Source organism: Centruroides vittatus, unplaced genomic scaffold (assembly GCF_030686945.1).
Source record: "Centruroides vittatus isolate TY-2023 unplaced genomic scaffold, ASM3068694v2 scaffold_490, whole genome shotgun sequence".
Classification (NCBI taxonomy): Eukaryota; Metazoa; Arthropoda; class Arachnida; order Scorpiones; family Buthidae; genus Centruroides; species Centruroides vittatus.
This window is the reverse complement of record NW_027122711.1, coordinates 324,183-345,729: the sequence shown is the minus strand read 5'-3', so window position 1 is coordinate 345,729 and position 21,547 is coordinate 324,183. Positions and strand designations below refer to the sequence as shown.

Below are 21,547 nucleotides of genomic sequence, written 5' to 3'. Positions count from 1 at the left end.
GCTGTAAAAATCTAACTAATTCGTTTTAATACCAGGTGTACACGGAAATCAGTTTTCCACTGTACTGAGCGAGTGATTGGTTCTGTTAAGCTTTTGTTGAAGTAAAATTCTGGCTCTTTCAACAGGGTTTTATTTATGTCCCCATTCCCTAATCTCTTAATTATTTAGTCACTTCTTAAGTAGAAATAAGTCGAAACCAGTTACTTTGTACCTGAATATCTGTAGTCTTGGGAAAACAGTGGAAAGACAACTTTTTATGACAACGGATATATAAATCGTAAATTTAAGGAAAATAAATTTTAGAGCTTTTTTTTGTACCATTGTATGTACTGTACGTCTCATTCATTAAATTTGGTTGTAAATGATGCTGCCAAAGTAACAGTTAATTTTTAACACTGTACTAGAATTGTACACGTTTTTTCTGCATCCCCTTACAGATGGGACATACTAAATCGTAATATCACCGGTTTAACATTGAAATCCGTAAGTAATATAAGATGGGAGAGCGGAATAAACGCAGAATAAATATATCAAACATTTTAATGGAGTTTTTTTAAACTCCTGTCAACTATACAGAACTATCATAAAAACGTGCCAGTAAACTCCTATCGGTTGGGTTGTTATAAATCTAGTCTAGGGTGGGCAACCCTTTTTATAACATGGGCCAGAATAAATTTTACGTTTTTTTCCGCGCCGTAGTCGTTAATTGACGCCTTCTTGTGACTTGTAATTTTTTAGTCTGCAAATATGAAATAAATAAATAAAAAGTTAATTACTACATTTATTTCTCTAATCGTTTTCGAAAATTACAAAGAATTGGAAAAATAACTATTAATTAGTTATTTTTCCAATTTAATAATCTATTAAAGATCTCGCGGGCCGGATAGAAACTTTTCGCCAGCCGTAGCTGGCCCGCGGGTTGCCCGCCGTTGATCTAGTCTGCTCGTGATTCACATAATCGGGCGAAGGGTGGCCGAATATCTAGCAGGCGGCTAACAGCCCACAACCGCTCCGGGATATAAAGTCGCGTACTCTTTACGCGTGTGTCGCTTCTACCAGCTAAACCGTGATGTTGGTGCTCTGTAAAGCGCATGCGCCAATGCCTATAATCTGGCTGCTTGGAAGTTGACAGGCAGGTGGCTAACAGCCCACAACCGCTCCGGGATATAAAGCTGTACTCTTTACGAGTGTGTCGCTTCTACCAGCTAAACCGGGTGAGGTTGGTGCACTGTAAACCGCATGTGCTAATGCCTATATAATCTGGCTGATTGGAGACTGACCCGGTTTCGACATTCCTTCCGCCACCGAATTATTCGAATATACAATAGCAATCTTATCGTTTTTTTCACATGTAGTATAGAAATTTGTAAAAGATACATAATGCAGTTATAATAAAATATTAATTTTAATTAATTCAAAGTACGTTAAAATATGAAAATTTATATTTTATAAAATTTAAGGGAAGTCATTGGAAGGTGGAATCGGCGCTTCCATCGCTTCCAATGACGGCACGCCACTGTTAAAAAATGAATGATGTTTAAAGAAACGGTAACTTTATTAATAATGATAATTTGCGATAATCATGGCAACATATCCAATTCTGTTAGAAACCGATAGCTTTTGGATCGGTGTTTTCAAATTGAAAATGTTCTATCACTATCTGCTTATTTTTGAAAGAGATTTTTTTTATTTTTAAGCGGATTGTTTAGTGAGAATTGTTTAAGCAGATTGTTATTACATTGCCAATAGGGCATGCACTTTTCGATGCCGGTATCGGGCTTATGGATAGGTAGCTTCCCGTTTTGTCTATCATGCCGTGTTTACAGTTTAAATATTGCTGTTTTAGTTATTTAGGTATTTTTGAAATGCTGGTTAATTGTTGTTTGCCTCAGTGCCAATGATAAAAAACATCCAGATTAGAAATTTCATAAATTTCTAGATGATTCAGTAAGAAAAATGAATGGGAATTAAAGATAAAAACTGGAAAGAAAATCAGTTGATACACTCGAATCTGTAGCAGATAAAATTATAAGGACAGTTAATTTTGAATAGTTTAGAGCAGTGATTCTCAAAGTGCGGGTTGCGACCCCTTTGAGGGTCACGAAAAATATTTGGGGGTCGCTGAAAAATTCATGCCAGATCAATTTTTTTTCAAATATTTTATAAATTTACTATGGATTCGTGTTTAGAAATAATAGAAATAAAAAATATATAAAATAATTTTTACTTAAATAAATTGCACATATAAATAATAAAAACAATATAAATATTTTAATACGAGCCTAATATTCATAAATTTGTGTGCTATTGGGGAATCCCCGAGTTCCACTTTCAGCCTAAACTATGATAGAAAAACATTGTCATTTGGAACGGTGTTCGCTAGCAGTGTTGCGTCTGTAGACAAGTCGAGTTAGAAATATAGTAGAGCGTCGATTATCCGAAAACCAATCAACCGAAAGCTTTTCAGTTGGCAAATTTAAATTTCCACTAGTGCTGTGGCACTGCAATATTTGGCTATGTCTTGGGCTACTCCAATGTTATTTTAGTTGGTATGCATTTTTAGCTGGCAGCACTGGAGCGACCATGAGAGGGTACTTAATTATCATCAAACATTAATAACAATGATTTTTAACGTTGTTTTGTGTTTATTATTATGTATCTAAAATTTTAAAAGTACAGGTGACCCTTGATAATCCGACGCTTTTGTAATCCGACATGCTCAGTAGTTCGATGCACCTCCCGTCAAGGTCAGTGTCCGCCGTACGTGTCTGCTTGCACAGAAGGATATCATGACATGAATCTCCCCACCCAATTCTTACACGATGACACACATTTCTTGTGTTTTCTGTGAGCAGTTCTGTATGTACTGTATTATTTATGCCTATACATACTGTATGTACATTTATTGGCTTCCATATTTCTTTTAATAAACATGTTTTAGTTAACTGAAATGGGTGTTTCATTTCCATATTAACCTAGGCAGCATTTTACTCATAAAATGTAGGAATATTGTAGGCTACTGCTAGCAAAACAATGCCAAATATGTAATCACTTTCGGTAATCCGGACACTTTTGGCAATCCGACACCCCTTTGGTCCCATACCTGTCGGATTATCAAGGGTCAGCTATATATTACAAATTGAAGTTGAGTAATTAAAACTAAATTGTTGTCCATGTAATTCTGTTACAAGATTGAAAACAAAAGGCAACAACTGTAAAAGCATCAGTTTATACTTATTTTAAGCTTGTGTACCTTTCTGAAATTCTGCTTTTGTTCCTGTTGTCTTGTCCCCTAATTCATTTAATTTCTTTTGTAATTCAGTAACTGTTACATACTTTAAGTCCATGTTTTTATAAGTAGATTAAAACTTCCTGTTCAATTTCCACTGTTTACTCACCAGCGGAAATTAAGTACACATCAAACTGAAACTAGTGTCTCGAGCTACAAGATTTAACTGTGCATGCCCTATTATTTAATACTGTTTTGCTGACTATATTGAACTTGTAACGATGTACGATGTGTTGAAGTAATTTGTAACATAAGTGAATTAATTTATCAGTTAATATTGGAAAAATGCAGTCATCAGAAATGTTAGTTGTTATGTCTATTTGCTCAGAATGCCAGAACTGCCAAGAAAGTTCACATTAAAAAGATGTGTTAAATTAAGGTTAAAAAAAAAAGCTTTATAAAAACTAAATTGAAATTTTATAAGATATTTTTTAAAATATCTGACAACAATTAGTTAACAATTAATTGTATGATTAGACGATTGTACAATCCCAATTAATCGTTTATCATTAATCAGCTAACTCGGCAATCAATCCTTATCTCTTAGGATTACTGAAATGTTTATTTATTGATGATTATAGTAAATACTTTTTTATTATTTTTCAAACTACTATATAAATATTGCTACATCATTTTAATAAATTAAAATTTTCCTGTAAGAAATATATTAATTGTTAATAAATTAATTTTAGTCCATTATGTATGTATGTATGTACATTAGAGTATTGATAATTAATTGTTATTCATATTAATAAAATAATATAATTTTGGAATTTTGTCTTAATTTTCAAATTAATTATGAATTTATCTATTTTGTACAGATTTTGATACTTGAATAAGAATATCTAATGAAAAGAAGTCATTATGATTAATTTATATACTCAAAAAGAGCCATTGATATTACCAGAAATTACTAAGTATAATGCTGAATATCTTTGTATTGTTGCTGCCAAACATTGTAGAATTAGCCCGGCATCAAGGCATCTCTTTGCTCTCTGGAATCCTAATAAAAATATTTGGTACAGTCCATGTAAAATAATTGATGTCGGATCCAACAAAGATTTGAATCTGTACTTCAGGTTAAGATTTCATCCTTCGGATGTAAAAAAGTTGGCGGTAATTATTATTTTATTTCTGTTTATTATAAATTATATCTTAATCGATTATTTTATTATATATTATTTTTATTTCTAGCTTTCTAAATTTTTTTCAAATCTTTTTGAATTCAATGTAATAAATATATATGAAAGAATTTATTTAAAAATGTCAAAAATTTACATGCAAGTTACTGATGCTAAATTACTATAGATGTATAAACATTCAATTATGAAGAAAATTCTGCAATATAATTACATTAGCGAGGTTGAGGCCAAAGTTTGAAATGCAAAAACGTGTACGTCGGACATTCGGCACCACTTTCCTGTAAGCCTAGAAGTTTGGTAATGGCATTTGGAACGTCGAGCATGATTCCACCGACTTTCCAAACACCATTGTCAAACTTCTAGGCTTACAGGAAAGCGGCGCCGAACGTCCGACGTACACATTTTTGCGTTTAAAACTTCGGCCTCAACCTCGCTATTGTAATTAATAATCCCGTAAAAAAATAGTAATGATAATATATACATTTATAGTAAATATTATAATTTTGGTAATATTTATAAAAGTATTAAGTATTCTAAAAAACAGAAGTATTTTGTAATTTTTACAACAGTTTTTTAATAATTAATTTAAAAAATTATCTTATTAGATATTAACCGTATCATTATTATCATCATTTCGTATTATTTAGATTTATTATATTAATAATTATTATATGTATTGTAAAATTATGACAAGACAATTTTTATAAAACAGATTGATCAACAAGCATGCAATTATTATTTTCATCAAATGAGACATGATTTTTTACAAGGAAAAATTAAACAACTCTCAAATAATGCAGATGACTCCTTTGGTCTGGCAGTTACTGATATAATTCGTACTGCGCTTGAACAGGATTTAAATCCCGAACAAATGAAAATTGAATATTCAAATTTTTTACCTAAAGTATTACGTAAGTGAAATGTTTTTAAAATTTTATATTTAAATTCATAATTTATAATAACAAATTTAATTTAATGTATCGTATTTGTAATTAAATGAATGATAAATTAATCACTAAGAAAGTTTTATACAGAATATAAAATTACATCACATATGTTATTTCATATTTTTGTAATTACATTTTATGATATATAATACTGTATTTACATTTATATTCATAGCCTAAAGTTATACAAAAACTATCTTGTTAAATTATTTGTTGACACTATAATATATTACGATATTTAATTTTAGTTACATTACTATGCTAAGTCGAAATCTGCATCACAGTTAGCATGGTATACTTCATATTTCAAATATATATATATCCTGAAAGAGAAAGTATAGTGTAATTTATAGAATGCAAGTATTTTGAGAATTTCCTGAAATGCACGTTTTGTAAACTCCTGTGGTATGAGAAAAATTGTTATATGTTTGACAGTTTTAATGATATTTACATCTTGATAGCAGAGCTACTTATCTATGTTTTTTCAATGACCAAGGGTGGATTGTATACAAGTAACAAGTGATTACATGTTTCCTTACTATTCCTTTAAGGAGAAAATGTAATATTACCAAAGAATATAGAATAGTACAATACTACCAAACAGTAGAAGCTTGCAGAAAATTTGTTTAATTTTCTAAAACAGATAATTTGAACTTCTCTTACTTTTCCCCTAGTTATTTACCCCATCTGACAGTGGAGTAAATTGTCAGGATTAGCGTCAAGCCTTTAGTGTCAGTCCATACGTGGTTTGGTCGTAATGTAGCTTTTGTTTTACAAAAGAACAAAGAACTGGTAGAAGAAAGTCTGCTAAAATTTGAATCAGATTAGCGTAAGAATAAGTTTCTCACAGTGGTCATTATCTCCTTGTTTGATTGGAATCCATCCTTTACTTAAGATGGGAAACTCAAAAAAGAAGAGACTTCGAGTGGAAGCAAGAGATTTTCTACACTCAGATCTCAAGATATCTGGTATTTTTTTGAGTTTAGATTGAAAAGACAAATATAGGCAAGATATTGAGATTAGAACAATAGTATAGAATAAAAGCTATTCTAAATTCTGCTGGATCTGTCCAAAGAAAAATTTTTTATCTATGGTAGTTCAGAGTTTTGTTTCATATTATCAAAAATTTGAGACTATATTTTATGCAAGTTGTTTTGTTATCGTGTATTTGATATATATTTGTTCTTTTGTATATGAACATTATTAGAAATAACAATACTTGAGAGTAGAGAGTGAATCAATGTTATTCTGCACTTGTGATTTTATTCAGACATTTTATACTTACAGTCAAACCTGTTTTTGTGTGGTCTTTTTTTGTGCGATTTGTTTTGTGTGATTTTTTGTGTGCGGTATATGAATTTCAATCAAATTGATATACTGCACAAAAATAATTGCACAAAACACATTGCACATATAAAAAATCGCACAAAAAAAGACCGCACAAAAACAGGTTTGAGTGTATTACAAGATGAGAAATGAAGTTGGACCAGTTTTACTTGTATAGTTACTGTTTTAAATGAATAAATAACTATTTAGATGAATGTCATAATTTTTATTAAAGATTATGATGAGGATGTAAACAAATTTAGAAAATATTAATATATTAGTATCATTTTCTTCTTTATCTGCATTAATTGGAGACTCAGACTCACAGTCAAGGAAAAAAACCTTTCAGAAAATCTTTTTATTTACACGTTTGTTTTTTAAATATAATTTTGCTTAGGAAGTTTTTTTATATAGCATTTGAATCAAATTTACCAACCCTTTCAACGAACTGGGAAAAAGAAATTTGAACATCATAAATGGTTTTAAATAGGTTCCGTAGAAAAAAATTCAAAGTTTTTTTTATTTTTGAGAATATTTTCAATCATATTATTTGAAGAAGGTTACAAAATGTGACAACTGAAACTTTAATATTAAATTTCAGAAATGGATATCTAAGTTAGAGTAACAATAACCAAGTGGCTATTTATAGTTTACAGTTACCATAAAAAATTGACTATTTAAAAACATGAATTTTTGGACTTTCTTTAACTTAACTTGACTATAAAAGAGTATATAATGGACAGGCACACCTTGTCACAATAAGAGCAACATATCATGTATCTGAAATACACAAAAGCCACGACCTCTATTGAAATGATATTTTATATTATATATATTTAAAATGTTACATTTACTACAGAACAGTGATAACTTTATCTGTTATTTACTTAGCCCAGTCATTAAATACCAATAAACATTCATTTAACTCCTTTGACTTTACGAATATATCCTTAATTTTCAGTTACCTGTTCAATGGTAAGTTGCAAATTACATTTATCTATACTGTGTGTATATTACACTACTAAATAATAGTCAGCAAACTTACTAAAATCTAACATATGTGTAAGTAGTATGTATGAAATTTATAAAAAGAAATTGTATAAGTGCATGGAAACCACAGTAATGGTCTAGAAGAGCCACATGCACTTGCACATGGGTATAGAAAGTTCTTGAGTATAAAATTGCTTTAAAATTATTTAATAGTTCATTTTTATTCACAACTGTGCAGTCAAAATGATTTGTTTCAAACACTTTATAAGATGAAACTTTCTAAACAAGACTTGAATTTGAGAAAACAGTATATATTGGTAAAATCTTTGTGAAATCCTTGTCAACAAGGAACACATTTGGGATTTGTGCAAATTGATCTGAACTGTTTTATACAATCTGTTAAAACGTTGTTTTCTCTGTTAAAAATGCAACTTCAGCAATTTCTAACAATTCTATCAAAGTCAAATTACTTAGTAGCAGTTGTCGATATCTTGTAATTTTCAGCATTGAAGCCGAATGAAATAGTAGTTTGAACACGAAGGTTTTGCTTTCTTAAAAATTACTATCATTCAGCAGTGGTGTCATTATATATTCCTAGGGGTGAAAATTGTAACCATTTTTTAAACTATCCATAGTTTTCCTGTGTCAAGATAAATATGTCTATGAGAATTTATTAAGTGTATGGAGACAAAACTGTACAATTGAAGTGGTATACTTTAATTGTAGACAACTGTTAACATAACATATGGAACAATAAAATTCAATAACTATATATACATACATATATAACTATAAATAGTAAATTATTTATGGTACTATAATTATAAATAGCCATTTGTTTATCCTTACTGTAACTATAAATAGCCACTTCCTTAAATTTCTGTTGTAAATCATTAAGTACATTTTCTCCCTCTTCAGATATTACAATCTGTAATAAACAGAAAGACAATAAGTAAATATTTATTAAGAAAACAATAACATTATCATTAATTAAAAAATAATGCATATAATGCATTTAATTATATTACATGTTATATTTTAATTACAATTATGGCAAAAATTTACAGTTTGTATGTATTTAAAGATTGTTTATTTACTGGATTAACATTTTTAAACTTTATTAACTTCAGCTTTAGATCTTTATTTAAGATGCTTGTTTTAAAATTATCAAGACAATCAATTAAGTTGAGATATGTTACAAATAATATGTTTATTTAAAGTTTGAAAATAAATATGAAATGTGTGGTATAATGATAAATATATACAAAAATAAATTAATATAAATAAAATTTATAAGTGACCTTACATTTATTAATGCGAAGTAAGTCAAACCTCTGGACCTAACAACAATTCTCCTTGCTATTTATTGACCAAAAGATGTTTCTCATATGCTATATTAAGAGTGGAATTTTTGAACTGTGTTGTTAATGATTTATTCTTTCAAGTTTCAAGTTTATTATTCTTTTCCGAAGCTCTGATTTATGTATTTTTAATTATGTCTTATTTGTATTCCTATGTCCTTACCTCACAGTAAGAATAAAGAAAATAAGAATGTGTTTACTGTCTGGATAAAAGCCATTAGTAGATTAGCTATATTGAATTGTAAAAAATATGGCAAATAACATCATTTTCAATTTGATGCTAGAAAAACATATTCTAAAGTCAATTAAATTTGGCAAGACAATACTATATTTGATTTTCTCTATGTCCACTAAAATAGAATGATTTAATGTTGACAAAGCAAACCATTTAATGTAATGGAGGAGATTGTTTTCTGATGTGACGATATTGCACCTAATAATTGTCATCTCTTGTTACATAATTTGCATTTAATAGTTAAATCTGTATTTTATTTATGTTTTTATATAAATACATTAATATATAGAGTGGAAAACTGAAAAATGAGGATATAATTAAAAATAAAATAATTTTCGGAGATTTGCATCATGTTTTTTCTTTCTTATAGAAAACTAAACTAATGATCAATTGATAAGGTTAATTGTTGGGCTAGTTAATTGGACATTATAAAAGAATGTCTTTCTTCCGGGCTCCAAAAATATGGAAATTGCATGGGGAGAAATCGGGACCGTATGGAGGATGTGTAAGGGCTTCCCAGTGAAACTTCTGTAGCATAGTCAAAACAACCTTGGCAACATGTGGGTGGGCATTATCCTGCAACAGAATGATGCTGTCTGTCAACATTCCAGGGTGTTTGGATTTGTGACCGTAGGGCCGGTATCTCTTTGATACTGCATCAGGATGACACCACTGTATCCTTGGATTGATACGGAGAATTGTAAAGTTGCACGAATGGTTATGTACGAGTTAGACCCTGAATGAAACAAGTGGAGAGAATGACGGAAAGAATGCACTCGGAGATTTTTACATATAAAAATATACCCGTTTATTTACCCATATATCCAATTGGATACAAAACAGTTACTTTACGGAGAGATTGATAAGATACATGACTCATGATCTGCGAGCGTACATTCTACACAGATTAGAGAGAGAGCTTACAGATATTCGCGAGTAGGATAAATACCTTTGGATATATGTTGATTGTATCGACGAACGTCTGATAGATGATATAATATCTTTGATTCTAGATTTCAGTCTAAATGTAGATTAATCCAATTGTCCTAGATTTCAATCCAATTGTACGCTAGTTCGAGGAGGATGAACAGTGGAGGGGGAGCTTGACGATGATGGGTAAATCCGAACAGGGACACACACACAGTCAAGTGACAACTTCTGCTGTCTTACTCATCGTACACCCTTTTTATATGGAGAGGTGTTTTGCAGGCCCTTCCTTAATTTCATCAGAGGAGATGATCTTCTTGGACCAATAAAGTGATGGGTGACATAGTCGTGACACAGAAATTTTACTCATCTTAACAAGGAACTCAACTCGTGGGAATCGAGTTTAAACCGATCTTATCAGAAAGCAAAAACACACTTACATAAGAACCAGATAACCGGAGCGGTTGATATTAGGGTCACTATTGTTTTTGTAGAAAGTTTTATCAGTTGATTTCCCATTAACTAACCTTTTTGGTCTACTTTGTTCCGTTTTTGTATAAATTGTAGTTAAATATTTTGATTAAGATTATATAAAGATGATATTAAAAGATTATAAAATTACATAAAGATGTTAAAGTTCACAATATAAGGATCCCGATCTTAACAGATTTGATGGCACGCTTCAATTTTTGCAAAGTTTCACGTACCTCTGTGTGTTAATTGTGGTGCCATGCTCCAGAAAGTCAATGAGCAGCAGGACTCTATAGTGATGTCGGATGCAACACGATTTGCCGACCTCACTTCGAGCACATCTAACAGACAAATGGCACAGCTGTGAACGTTCACGCTGTTCCTTCCTGATTCCCAATAGAGGGCACTTCTATACACACACCTACCTGCATTACCAACTTCTGTGCCACACTTGTTATATAGTCTGTCTCGTTTTCATTTGATTGCCCCTTTAATTTAGAGTGACAGGTGAGGAGTTTAACTAAAATTTTATCTCTTCAAATTGTCTAGATTTGGACAGCACTAATCCAAGGTATATGAAACATTATTTTGAAATAACTTTATAAATATTGTTGAATATTGATCTTGGGAAAATTGTGTTAGAGTTCATAAGTCAATTAGAATTTTCCTAATTGGAGAAAGATGGCAATTTTGAATCAGAACATGGTAGCCAAGGTCGTGATTACAATGACATTGAAGCAGACATGATTAACAATGTAATAACCAAACTGGAAGAAGTTGAATTGGATTAACTATGAAAACAGTAATTATTTCAAATATTGTAGCTGTAACCCATAAATACAGTCAATGATTGGTTTTAATAATTGGAAAATGTACAAGTAATTAAGGTATTTCTTTTAATATTTACCACTTGTCTCCTGTTCAAGGTAGTAAACTCTGGGGCAACATATGTTTTAAAAATAAACCCTCTGGGATTTAAAGAAATATGGTATATGTAATTTTTTAAAACGCTTTGCATAAATTCCATAATTTTTATTTTGCTGTAATTTGAAAAAAATATATACTTATAAATTTCCGCTGTCTGTCTTTCTTCAACTTCGAGAATGGTGTTAGATAAATGAAATTCAAGACCAGATACAGAAAGCTTAGGGGCAGGAGAACCCAATTAACTATATATGAACTTCCGAAGCAAATCGGAAGTCACATTATTTCAATTCAAAAATTTTTTCCCTGGAAGGCGTTAGTTTGATGACTGGCATGATTCTATTGCTAATCGAAAAGTATGATGTACAGGGACTAGACATTATTAATTTGAGGTGGAGAGAATATATTTTAAATTAAAAAATTATTAAAAATATGATTAAAAATTTCAGCCCGGCATTTTGACGACACCACAATAAATAATTGCTCTTTTTATTTAAAGTTTGAATGAATAAAAGTTTAAATATGCTCGAAATTTTAGTCTTTAAGGAAAAATGAAATTCTTTTAAAACAGAAATTTATTTTGTAATGAATCATGTTTCTTTTTTATTTAGATAAATGGAATCTCTTTATGTTGAAGGAACGTATTAATAAAGCTATTATAAAAGCTTTTAGAAATAGTGGACAAAATGTGGCTTATGTAAAAGTAAGTATACACCTTAACACCGGCAAGTATTATTTAATGCATAAAAACATTTTTGACATTAGTTGATGCTCCTTCATTAGTTGTTGAATATATAACAGTCATTGAACAGACAAACATTTAATACTTTCTGGAGTAATTTAAGGTGTGATGTTTTTTTAAAATCTTGACATTCTCCTTTCAGTTTCTTCGTAATTTCTTTAATAAGTATCTAGTATCCAGTGTATAAATTTCACAGTGAATTGAAAGATAGTTAAGAAGAAATGCTTTTAGGAATTTTTCTGTATCAAAATGTTCACACAAAATTATTATTTGACTAAATTTGTCTATTAAAAAGATTATACATAATATAAAATACAGAAGAAACTAAAATGTCTTTGATTTCCTTCTGTCATGTCCAATCAGCAGAAACTAAAACAGTTCTTTTGCAGAGAAGATCCTTTATTAGAGACTGACAGAATATGAATGAATTATATATTTTTACAATTTTTGCTTATCAGTGAACATTTAAAAAAAAAATGTTTTACATAATACTGCAGAGGCACAGCCTCTAATAAAAGGTCATCTCTGCAAAAGAAGACTGTTTTAGTTCTTGGCGATTGGACACGATGGAAGGAAAGTGAAAAAAAAAGACATTTTTAACCTCTTCTGTATTTTATGTTATGTGAATATAGCATTTACCTTTTTAATTTAAGAAGATTATGTTAATTCTTCAGATGTTGCCCACATTGAATATGAACAATGTATAACAAAACGATTATTATTATTTTTTATTTAGAGTGTCTTCATAAATAAATAAAATCCAAAGTTTCTAAAATAGTTTAAGGGGTTATCCCTATAATGACAGCCCATCCTTGTTTGCTTCCATAGCCAGGATAATTGGCTATCTACTGTTGTTCCAGGGGGTTTATTTCAGTCAACTGAAATAAACTTAAGATGAAGATTGCCAAGTGTCCATGTGTCTGCACTTTATAGTGTTTAGGAGACAATGTATATTTATTTTTATTTGGTGTAACAAACTCAATGCAATCAATGAAATATTTATTGAGATTTATATGAAACTGAAATTTCTTGAAATAATGACAGATTAAATAACAATAGAGTACTGAATTTTAAACTGTAATATGAAACATTTAATTAAATAATTTAAATTTGAATTTATTATAGTCAGTATAAATGGAATACTTGTTTTAGTGTTAATAAACTTCACTTTATAATATGGAGTCAATCATTAATGGAAACATCACCAAATTATAAATGTAATCTGATAGCTCCACGAATGTTAACATTCGTAGAGCTATCAGATTACATTTAAAAATAAGATATTTTAAAATATTGATTATATTAATTTCTATTATTAAAAGTAGCTGTAGTAAATTTAAAAAAATTTTTAATAAATATATTTTTTCACTTTATTATTTGAGATTTACAAATTATTATTATTTTAGCAACAATATATACAACATTTAATAACCCTTGTACCGGATTATACTTGCGAACACTATCAAGCACAAATTGATGAAAATGGTAAAGTATATGAAGTGTTTTTGAGAGTTTGTCCTTATGTATTGAAAAATGCTGGCTTGCAAATGCAGATTAAAGGTAGTAAAGAGGTATGATATTCAAAATTTCTAATTACTTTTAAAGAAATAAAATCAATAAATAAATATAATAGATATATATTCTAATTTAATAGTCATGGATACAAATTTGTTCCATAGAAGATTTATGCTATATTAGCATGAGAAATGATGGAACTGTTGAAATTAGCAGGAGAAATGGTATTCCTCAGGTAAGTATAATTTAAATGCTATAAAAATTATTAAAGTGATGATTTTTTTAATTACATTAAAACTAAGGCTTAATTAAACTATTTACATTACAGTATTTGACCTTTCAAAGTGTTGATCAAATGCATTCTTTTGTATCTCTTTTGGATGGTTACTATCGGTTGATAGAGAAGTGGACTTTCAATATCTGTAAAGATTTAATAACGCCTTCTTTGTTAAATTTAAGACAATTGAAATGCCATGGTCCAATTGGGTAAGTACATATACAAGTTTAATTTTTAAAATTGTATTCGTTTTACAATGTTTAGCTGTATTGACAACAATTTTTTATTTAATAATAAAAGAATAAATTATAGTTACTACTGTCAAGCTATTATAATAAAACTGAAAATCTGTATAACCCGAGAATCTAGAAAATCCAGATATCTGGACCATCCTAATCTCCAAGAAATCTGGGTAAAAATATTATATAGTAGATATGCCTGTGCAGCTTGGGCTGAAAATAAGGACATACATTAAAGTAAAATCCATATTAAAAGTTTGGTTATTTTAGCTTACCATTGTTACGTTTATTATGAAGTGTCTAGGGCAGGGATGGGCAACCCGTGGCCCGCAGTAATATTTTTTGCGGCGCGCGTGGCATAAAGTATGAATAAATATATCAATTTTCCAGCTTAATGAGATATTCGACAAAAATTCAAATGTTATTTTCTACAATTTATATTTGTGAAAAGTTTTTTCGCAATGAATTTAGTAAAAATTAAAACAAGAAACCGGCTAACGGACACATCGAAACTAATTTAAAACTAGCAGTGACTGATATTTAATCAAATATTTCCGATATATTACGTTTAGATCGGTGCCAGAAGCTATATTAAGTATACCTATGCTAATTTATAATTATGTATGAATAAAGAATTGTGATTTACCGACAGTTCCCCCCTCTTTTCTCTTGTGCGCGGCCCGCGTCAGTTCAAAAGTTTTGAAATGCGGCCCTTACGTAGAAAAAGGTTGCCCATCCCTGGTCTAGGGAATGAAATCAGAAGGTTTGGGATGTTGAAATTTCATGGTAGCCTATATTTTTCACAGAATATTAGAGAAAATGTATGAAATGTTTGATGCAGATTGATCAAAAAGCTTAGAAGTTTATAGAGAACAGACATATACAAACATTCTATCACATACATATGTAGAGTACATATTTATATATTGTGATTTTGACAAATACAAAAATTGCAAACAATTAACAACGTTTTATTTATTACAAGATAATACATGACATCCAAATTTTTTCTGATGTTGTATAATGTTGAATCAAATGGTGCATAAAATGATTCCATATTAAAAATATGTAATTGTACTGCACAACAATTAGTTAAACTTTGAATTAAATTTTTTGTGACTGCTTCAGTTGTGGAATAAAGTGGAATTGAAAGATTGATTGTTGTTACACATGTTCAAATAAGTTATAAAAAAACATTTTATTATTATTATTTTTTACGATTATTTAAGTTGTATTGCTTGATTACTGCATTTCGTTATAATTTTACATACTATTGTCGGTTTTTATATTTGGTGCCATAAATTTCAATTTTTATGTACGAAATGGTTATTTTAACTAATTTTTATGAATATTGTCAATTTATATTAAAAAACTTAAATTTTGTTAAATGTATTTAAAGAAATTACAAACATAATTAATATTTTCAGGCAAGAATTTTCTTACCAGAAATTAAGAGAGAAATGTAAAAATGAAGTGGGATGTTATATATTACGAGAAAGTACTACGGTATATCACGAATATAGATTAGATGTCAGCGAAACCGATGGCTTCATTCAAACATATTACATTTTACGAAATGACGACGACGAGTATTTTATAAAGAACAAAGAAGAAACCTTTCCTTCACTTCCTCAACTTATAAGTCACTACTCCAAAGGAAACAACAATCCACTTCTTAAAAAGTGTATACCACCATCTGAATATGGTAGTAAATTTTCTGTTTTCTATTATCTACTTGATATATTTACTTATTATTATATGATTAATAATATTTTCTTTGCATGAAATTTTAGAGAAGACTTGCTTATTACTGTGCAGACCCATAAATAGAGATATTCAGGCTCTGAAAAGTCGTGGAGAATGTAATTGTGCCGCCCAGTGTATTCCTTATGACAGTATAATATTTAGTAAAAAAGTAAGCGGTGAATTGCACGGTCATCAGACTATTGTTAAACATTGTTATTTAAGACGTGGAACAGATAATTTTAAAGAAGTAGCTGTAAAGCAGTTAAAACATCAATTAAATCTAGTATACACAATGGTAAGTTTAGAATACTTATTCACACCTATTATTAATTATTGCCTATTTATTAGTTACTTGACCTAATATATTATCATCAAGTAAAAGTTAGTACTATGACAGATTATTTGAAAAAGTCATTAAAAACAGTTACAGAAATAAATAGTATACTAATATTAATAGAATATAAATAACTTTATAACTTTATTTGTCAAATAGTATTAGAAATAGGTAAGCCACACAACTGTATCAGTGTTATGAAAAAAGATTTAATTCTCTTGTACTCAAGTATGCAAGTCAGGGATACTATACCTTGGTTTTAAAACCCAGATCTGGGTTTTTCGACCTTCTGTTGGTTTCTAGGTTGTTTTTTCTAATTTTCGTAAAATATGGGTTTTTTAAAATATGACTTTACATATATAGTAGAGTCTGGATTATCCAACCTAAACAGGCGGGCAAAACGTCGAATAAGCAAAAATGTCGAATTATAAGGAATTAAGAAAAAGTTTATTAAACATCAAACTACGTCATACTTTTAAAAATTAAACACCTAAACATTATATTTTACAACAAATCAACAGGGAAAAAATCAATACACGGTAATGTTAAACAGTCATTTCTAGTATGAACATTAGTTCTTTATACCATTTGGTGGTTTCATTTTTACATAGTAAATTACACAGAATCTGATGACAGATGATTCTGTGTTTGCCGGTAACTCTTTGGCATCTGCTTCACTATCATGGACCCGATTCGTAGTCACTGGCAAGAAGAAATGTCGTCATTGGAGAAATTGTCATTTTTCTCCAAAGGTTCTGAAGATAAATTCTCATAAGCAACAGGATAATGATATAAGTCATTTTATATTTATTGAAATAAAAGATATTTGAGACATTTTTTAATTTAATAAATATAAAATGAGTGAAATAATAAAAAATTTTAGATTTTAGAAACAAAAACGAAAAGCATGGTACTTTATTCACTGAATACTGAATTACGCGAAGTTAAAAACATTCAGTTAAGCACCTAAGCACCTGCTCTTAAGCACCTAAGCACTTAAGCACCTGCTCAAGCTATGAAATCGTACCTCGCAATGATTTGCTATTGCAACACAAACAGCAACATCTTAACTCCAGCTACTTAAAAATCCAGATGGCTTACGTGTATTTTGATATTAATACAGCAATTTTAAAAACACTGGGGTTAATTTAACTATTGAATCATCAAAGAACAAGTTGCTTGCTAAACAAGCGATCAGTAGGAAAAATCTTAGCTGTTCTCTGTATTAACCCGAACCTGAACTAATTAGAGATGCAATACAAGGAGTTTGCCACCAAAAGTATAAGAAGCGACAAGAAGAGCATAAAGATTGTACAGTACTGTTAATGGAAAAGAAGAACAGAGTAGCTTTTAAATAGCATTAACTACTGTGTAAATTAGGTAATAAATGGTTTTTTAAATTTGTATTATAGTGTCTGTAATTATAACAGCATGAATATACTATGATAAACTATTTATAATTACATGAATTTTTCTGGGTAAATAATCTGGGTTCTTTTCCATCCAGACCCAAGTCTTTTCATATGTCACGAGTGGCAACTCTGATGCAAGTAATACAAGTACTGTCTTCTGTTTCTTGAATTCAAATGTTCTATTCGCTACGAACAATATTGCCCGAAGAGGACAGCTATAACTGCCGAAAGTACTTTTGAATTAAATTTTTTTCCATGATGCCGATAGACAGTTGTGTGGCTTACCTATCTCTAATGCTAATATTACTTATGCTAACTTTAATATCAAGCTTCATAATTTAAAGAAAATTTAAATTTTCAAATATAAATGAAAATAAATATTTTTTAAATCATATTTTTATTAGTTATTTAAATAAAAATTATTTTTAGTATCTTTATTGAAAACAAGTAATTTATTTTTGCCAGCAATACTTTACATTATTATTACTTGTAGTAAATTTTAAAGATTATTATTATTATGATGTGATCGTTGCTAATTCTTTCAAATTTTATATTGTTTTAAAAATTTTGGTAGACAGACAATAAATAATGCATACAGTGAACTCCCATATAATGCAAATTTGTATACTGCAATGAAAAAATTGTGACCAGTATTCATACAAAATTCTAATTTTGTTGTCCAGAGGTATATATTTTCTTCAACTTTAGGTCTAGGTTTAAACTTGAATAAAATCATTTGATAATGCATGTCTTGGTAATGTGATTTCCTATAATGCAGAACACATCTCTCACATTGTACAGGACTCTGCTGTATTTTCAACATAAAAAGCAAATAACTATAAGAATAAAATAAACAGCATTTAAAATAAAATTCCCTATTTCATTAGATTAAAAAACAGCAGAGATGGCGATATCACGATAGAATATTAATTGATTTTCAGAGGATGGGGTAAATATTAAGAAACATATGATACTATTAAATTTTGAAGTACTGAACTCAAGTATTCATGGTACCATACAATTTTAACCTTGATCTAATGTCAAAGTATTTTTTAAGCTTAAATTTTTTAAAATGTTTATCATCATTTAAGTTATTGTTATTACTTAATTTCGTATCGTAAATTATTCAATAATTATTGTACTTCCTAACAGTTTCCTAAACATCCTGTTCTAGTGCTGGGAAAGTCGAGCAAGAGCCCTTGCCAACTTTTTAGTTTTTGTAGAATTATTGATTTAAATATAAATGCAATGAATTTAATTGAAAATACACACAAAATTGTGAAATTATTCAATATAAACGGCATATTTTAGCTCTGCTTGTCTAGAAACATTGATGGTGTGTGATGTGAAAAATTGTGGAAGATAAATACATATAGAAAACCAAGTTTAAATTATTCTAATGATCAAATGATACAGGCTAAACTAATTATCAAACTAGACCTTGGCTAATTAATTTCATATATATTGTGTAATTTGGACTAAAAGTCATAAGACAAGATTGTATACAAGATAGTAGCATAACTAGCTTACGTTTAGTCAAAATTAGGCAATATATATATATGAAATTAATTAGCTGAGATGTAGCCAAATAGCTAATCTAACCTTGTCTGCTATTAAAAAAAAAATTTTAAATCTGTAACTAGATGTACCAGAAGAATAAATATTACACAATAAGTATGAATATATTAAATTATTTTTTGTATTAATTATTATTTACATTTCAGGAATTTTTAAATCAGTGTGATAAAGTGTTGTTCTGGCAATGCGATTCTATTGTTTCAACTATCGGTATGGTACTCTCTCCACTCTGCTTTGTAATGGAATACTTGCCGTTAGGTAGGCTAGATTTATATTTGAGAGAAAATAATCAGGCATTGCAACAAGTGGACTTAGTGGAAGCAGCAAATTATATTGCAAGGGCATTGTGGTATTTGGTAAGTTACACTAATTAAAATTTTTTAAACTAATAAATTACAAATAAATTGTTTTCATTCACTTGTAGTTTAATATGCAGTTATATTTTCAATTCAGTAAATGTTACAAACTGTTTGTGTGCTGAAATAAAATCTATAAATTTGATCTCACTGTTTTAATTTTAGGAAGAACAACAATGTTGTCATGGGAAAATTCGGTGTCATAATATATTAGTTTCACAACACAGTGATAACTCGTTTAAAGTTAAATTGGCTGATCCAGGAATTGTAGTATATAATGATGAAGAGTAAGTAATAATTATAATTATGAATTCGTTTTAATTACAGTAAATTTTTTATATTAATTCTAAAATAATGTTATGTGTTATAGCAAATGTATGTTATATTGTGGAGAGGATAGAATAGAAATACAGTCAAACCTCAGTTTTTTAATGTAATTTGTTCCTAAAAGTTGTTAGAAAATTGATTTGTTCTAAAATCAAAACAAATTTTTCCATAAGAAATAATAAATGGATTAGTTCCTGACCCCAAAATAAAGCTGTTTTTAAAAATCTTTTTAGCTGTATTTCATGCATAAAAATGCCTACAAATTCAATATAATATATTAATAAATATTAAAGATTAATATTAGAATATATAATATTATATTAATAAATTTTTGTTATTTAACATAGCTTAAACATATTTAAATACGAATTCTTGGATGCCATTTATATTACGTGAATGTTAATTAATGCAAGTTTTATGAATTAATTTGATTTAAATTCAACTGCGGTGCATACCAAAAAACAGAAATAGTATCTTTCCCGCATGCACATGGAAATCTAATTTAAATAGCAATGTCATTGATGATTTGTGTCGTGATGTCTAATGACACAAGGAAATCTCTGCACCACTAAATTCTGAATCAGTAGTCCTGTTGTTGATTGGTCGGGCCATTGATTTTCTTTAACATAGGAAGTACAGTATAGTCTGTGTCTTTTTAATCTGTGGTTGGCTCTTCTCGAGTAGGTTATTTGGCAACCTTGTGTGGCAACTGAGGCAAAAGTGAGTTTGAAATTCTGTTCACGAACTGAATTGTTCGAAAAGTGAGGCAGTCAAAACTGAGATTTGACTGTATATACAAATAGTTGATTATATATTGGTGTCAAAAGCATAAAATTTAAATATTTAAAACAACTTCTATTTGTCAATGTTGAAAACTTTTAATATTAAAACTTAAATTATACTTTAATTTCAAAAAATTTATACCTTTCTATGTACCAATTTACGTAATCACAGAATAATTTGTATTTAAATTTTATCGGTAAATCCTAATAAAAGATACAAATAAACTGTTGGACTTACTATGATATCTGTATAAACATCAAATTTAATTTAAAATTATCAATGCAGATTTAAATTTTAATTGTATATAAGGAAGGTGAAGGTAACTTATGACTGTAATTTATGTTTCTTAAAAATTATATATGAAATAAGTGCTCTGAATGGGATGTATAAGAACTTCCCATCTCATTTTTTAGTGTTAGAAAATTGACAAGAATCTACGAATTATTTGCACTTATTTTTCAATAGAATTTCATGCACGATGTTAGAAATTGATTCGATTGTCGAATTAGGTTTAAATTTGACATTTACCAAAGTGGTCATTTGTGGAGAAACAGTTGTTAGTATTAATAAATTATTAGTTAGATTTAGCTGAATATACTGATTTATTTATTTATATTTATTAGTAC

The 21,547-nt window shown here is 29.1% G+C and overlaps 1 protein-coding gene across 2 annotated transcripts in view; it reads left to right on the top strand.

Moving 5' to 3' along the window:
* The window catches only part of LOC136989370 (tyrosine-protein kinase JAK2-like), a 36,560-nt gene that overhangs the window by 8,768 nt on the left and 6,245 nt on the right, over window positions 1-21,547 (top strand). Inside the window, exons 2-11 of one of the 2 annotated variants that reach the window (XM_067287490.1) lie at window positions 4,111-4,405; window positions 5,144-5,342; window positions 12,224-12,315; window positions 13,761-13,925; window positions 14,009-14,104; window positions 14,198-14,355; window positions 15,813-16,090; window positions 16,179-16,426; window positions 19,602-19,811; window positions 19,977-20,098. In XM_067287490.1, coding sequence (XP_067143591.1) covers window positions 4,154-4,405; window positions 5,144-5,342; window positions 12,224-12,315; window positions 13,761-13,925; window positions 14,009-14,104; window positions 14,198-14,355; window positions 15,813-16,090; window positions 16,179-16,426; window positions 19,602-19,811; window positions 19,977-20,098 — 1,820 coding nt within the window. In that variant the 5' untranslated portion in view covers window positions 4,111-4,153. Of the gene's footprint in view, window positions 1-4,101; window positions 4,406-5,143; window positions 5,343-12,223; window positions 12,316-13,760; window positions 13,926-14,008; window positions 14,105-14,197; window positions 14,356-15,812; window positions 16,091-16,178; window positions 16,427-19,601; window positions 19,812-19,976; window positions 20,099-21,547 lie in introns of those variants that run through there. The other variant, XM_067287489.1, reaches the window with a different exon arrangement.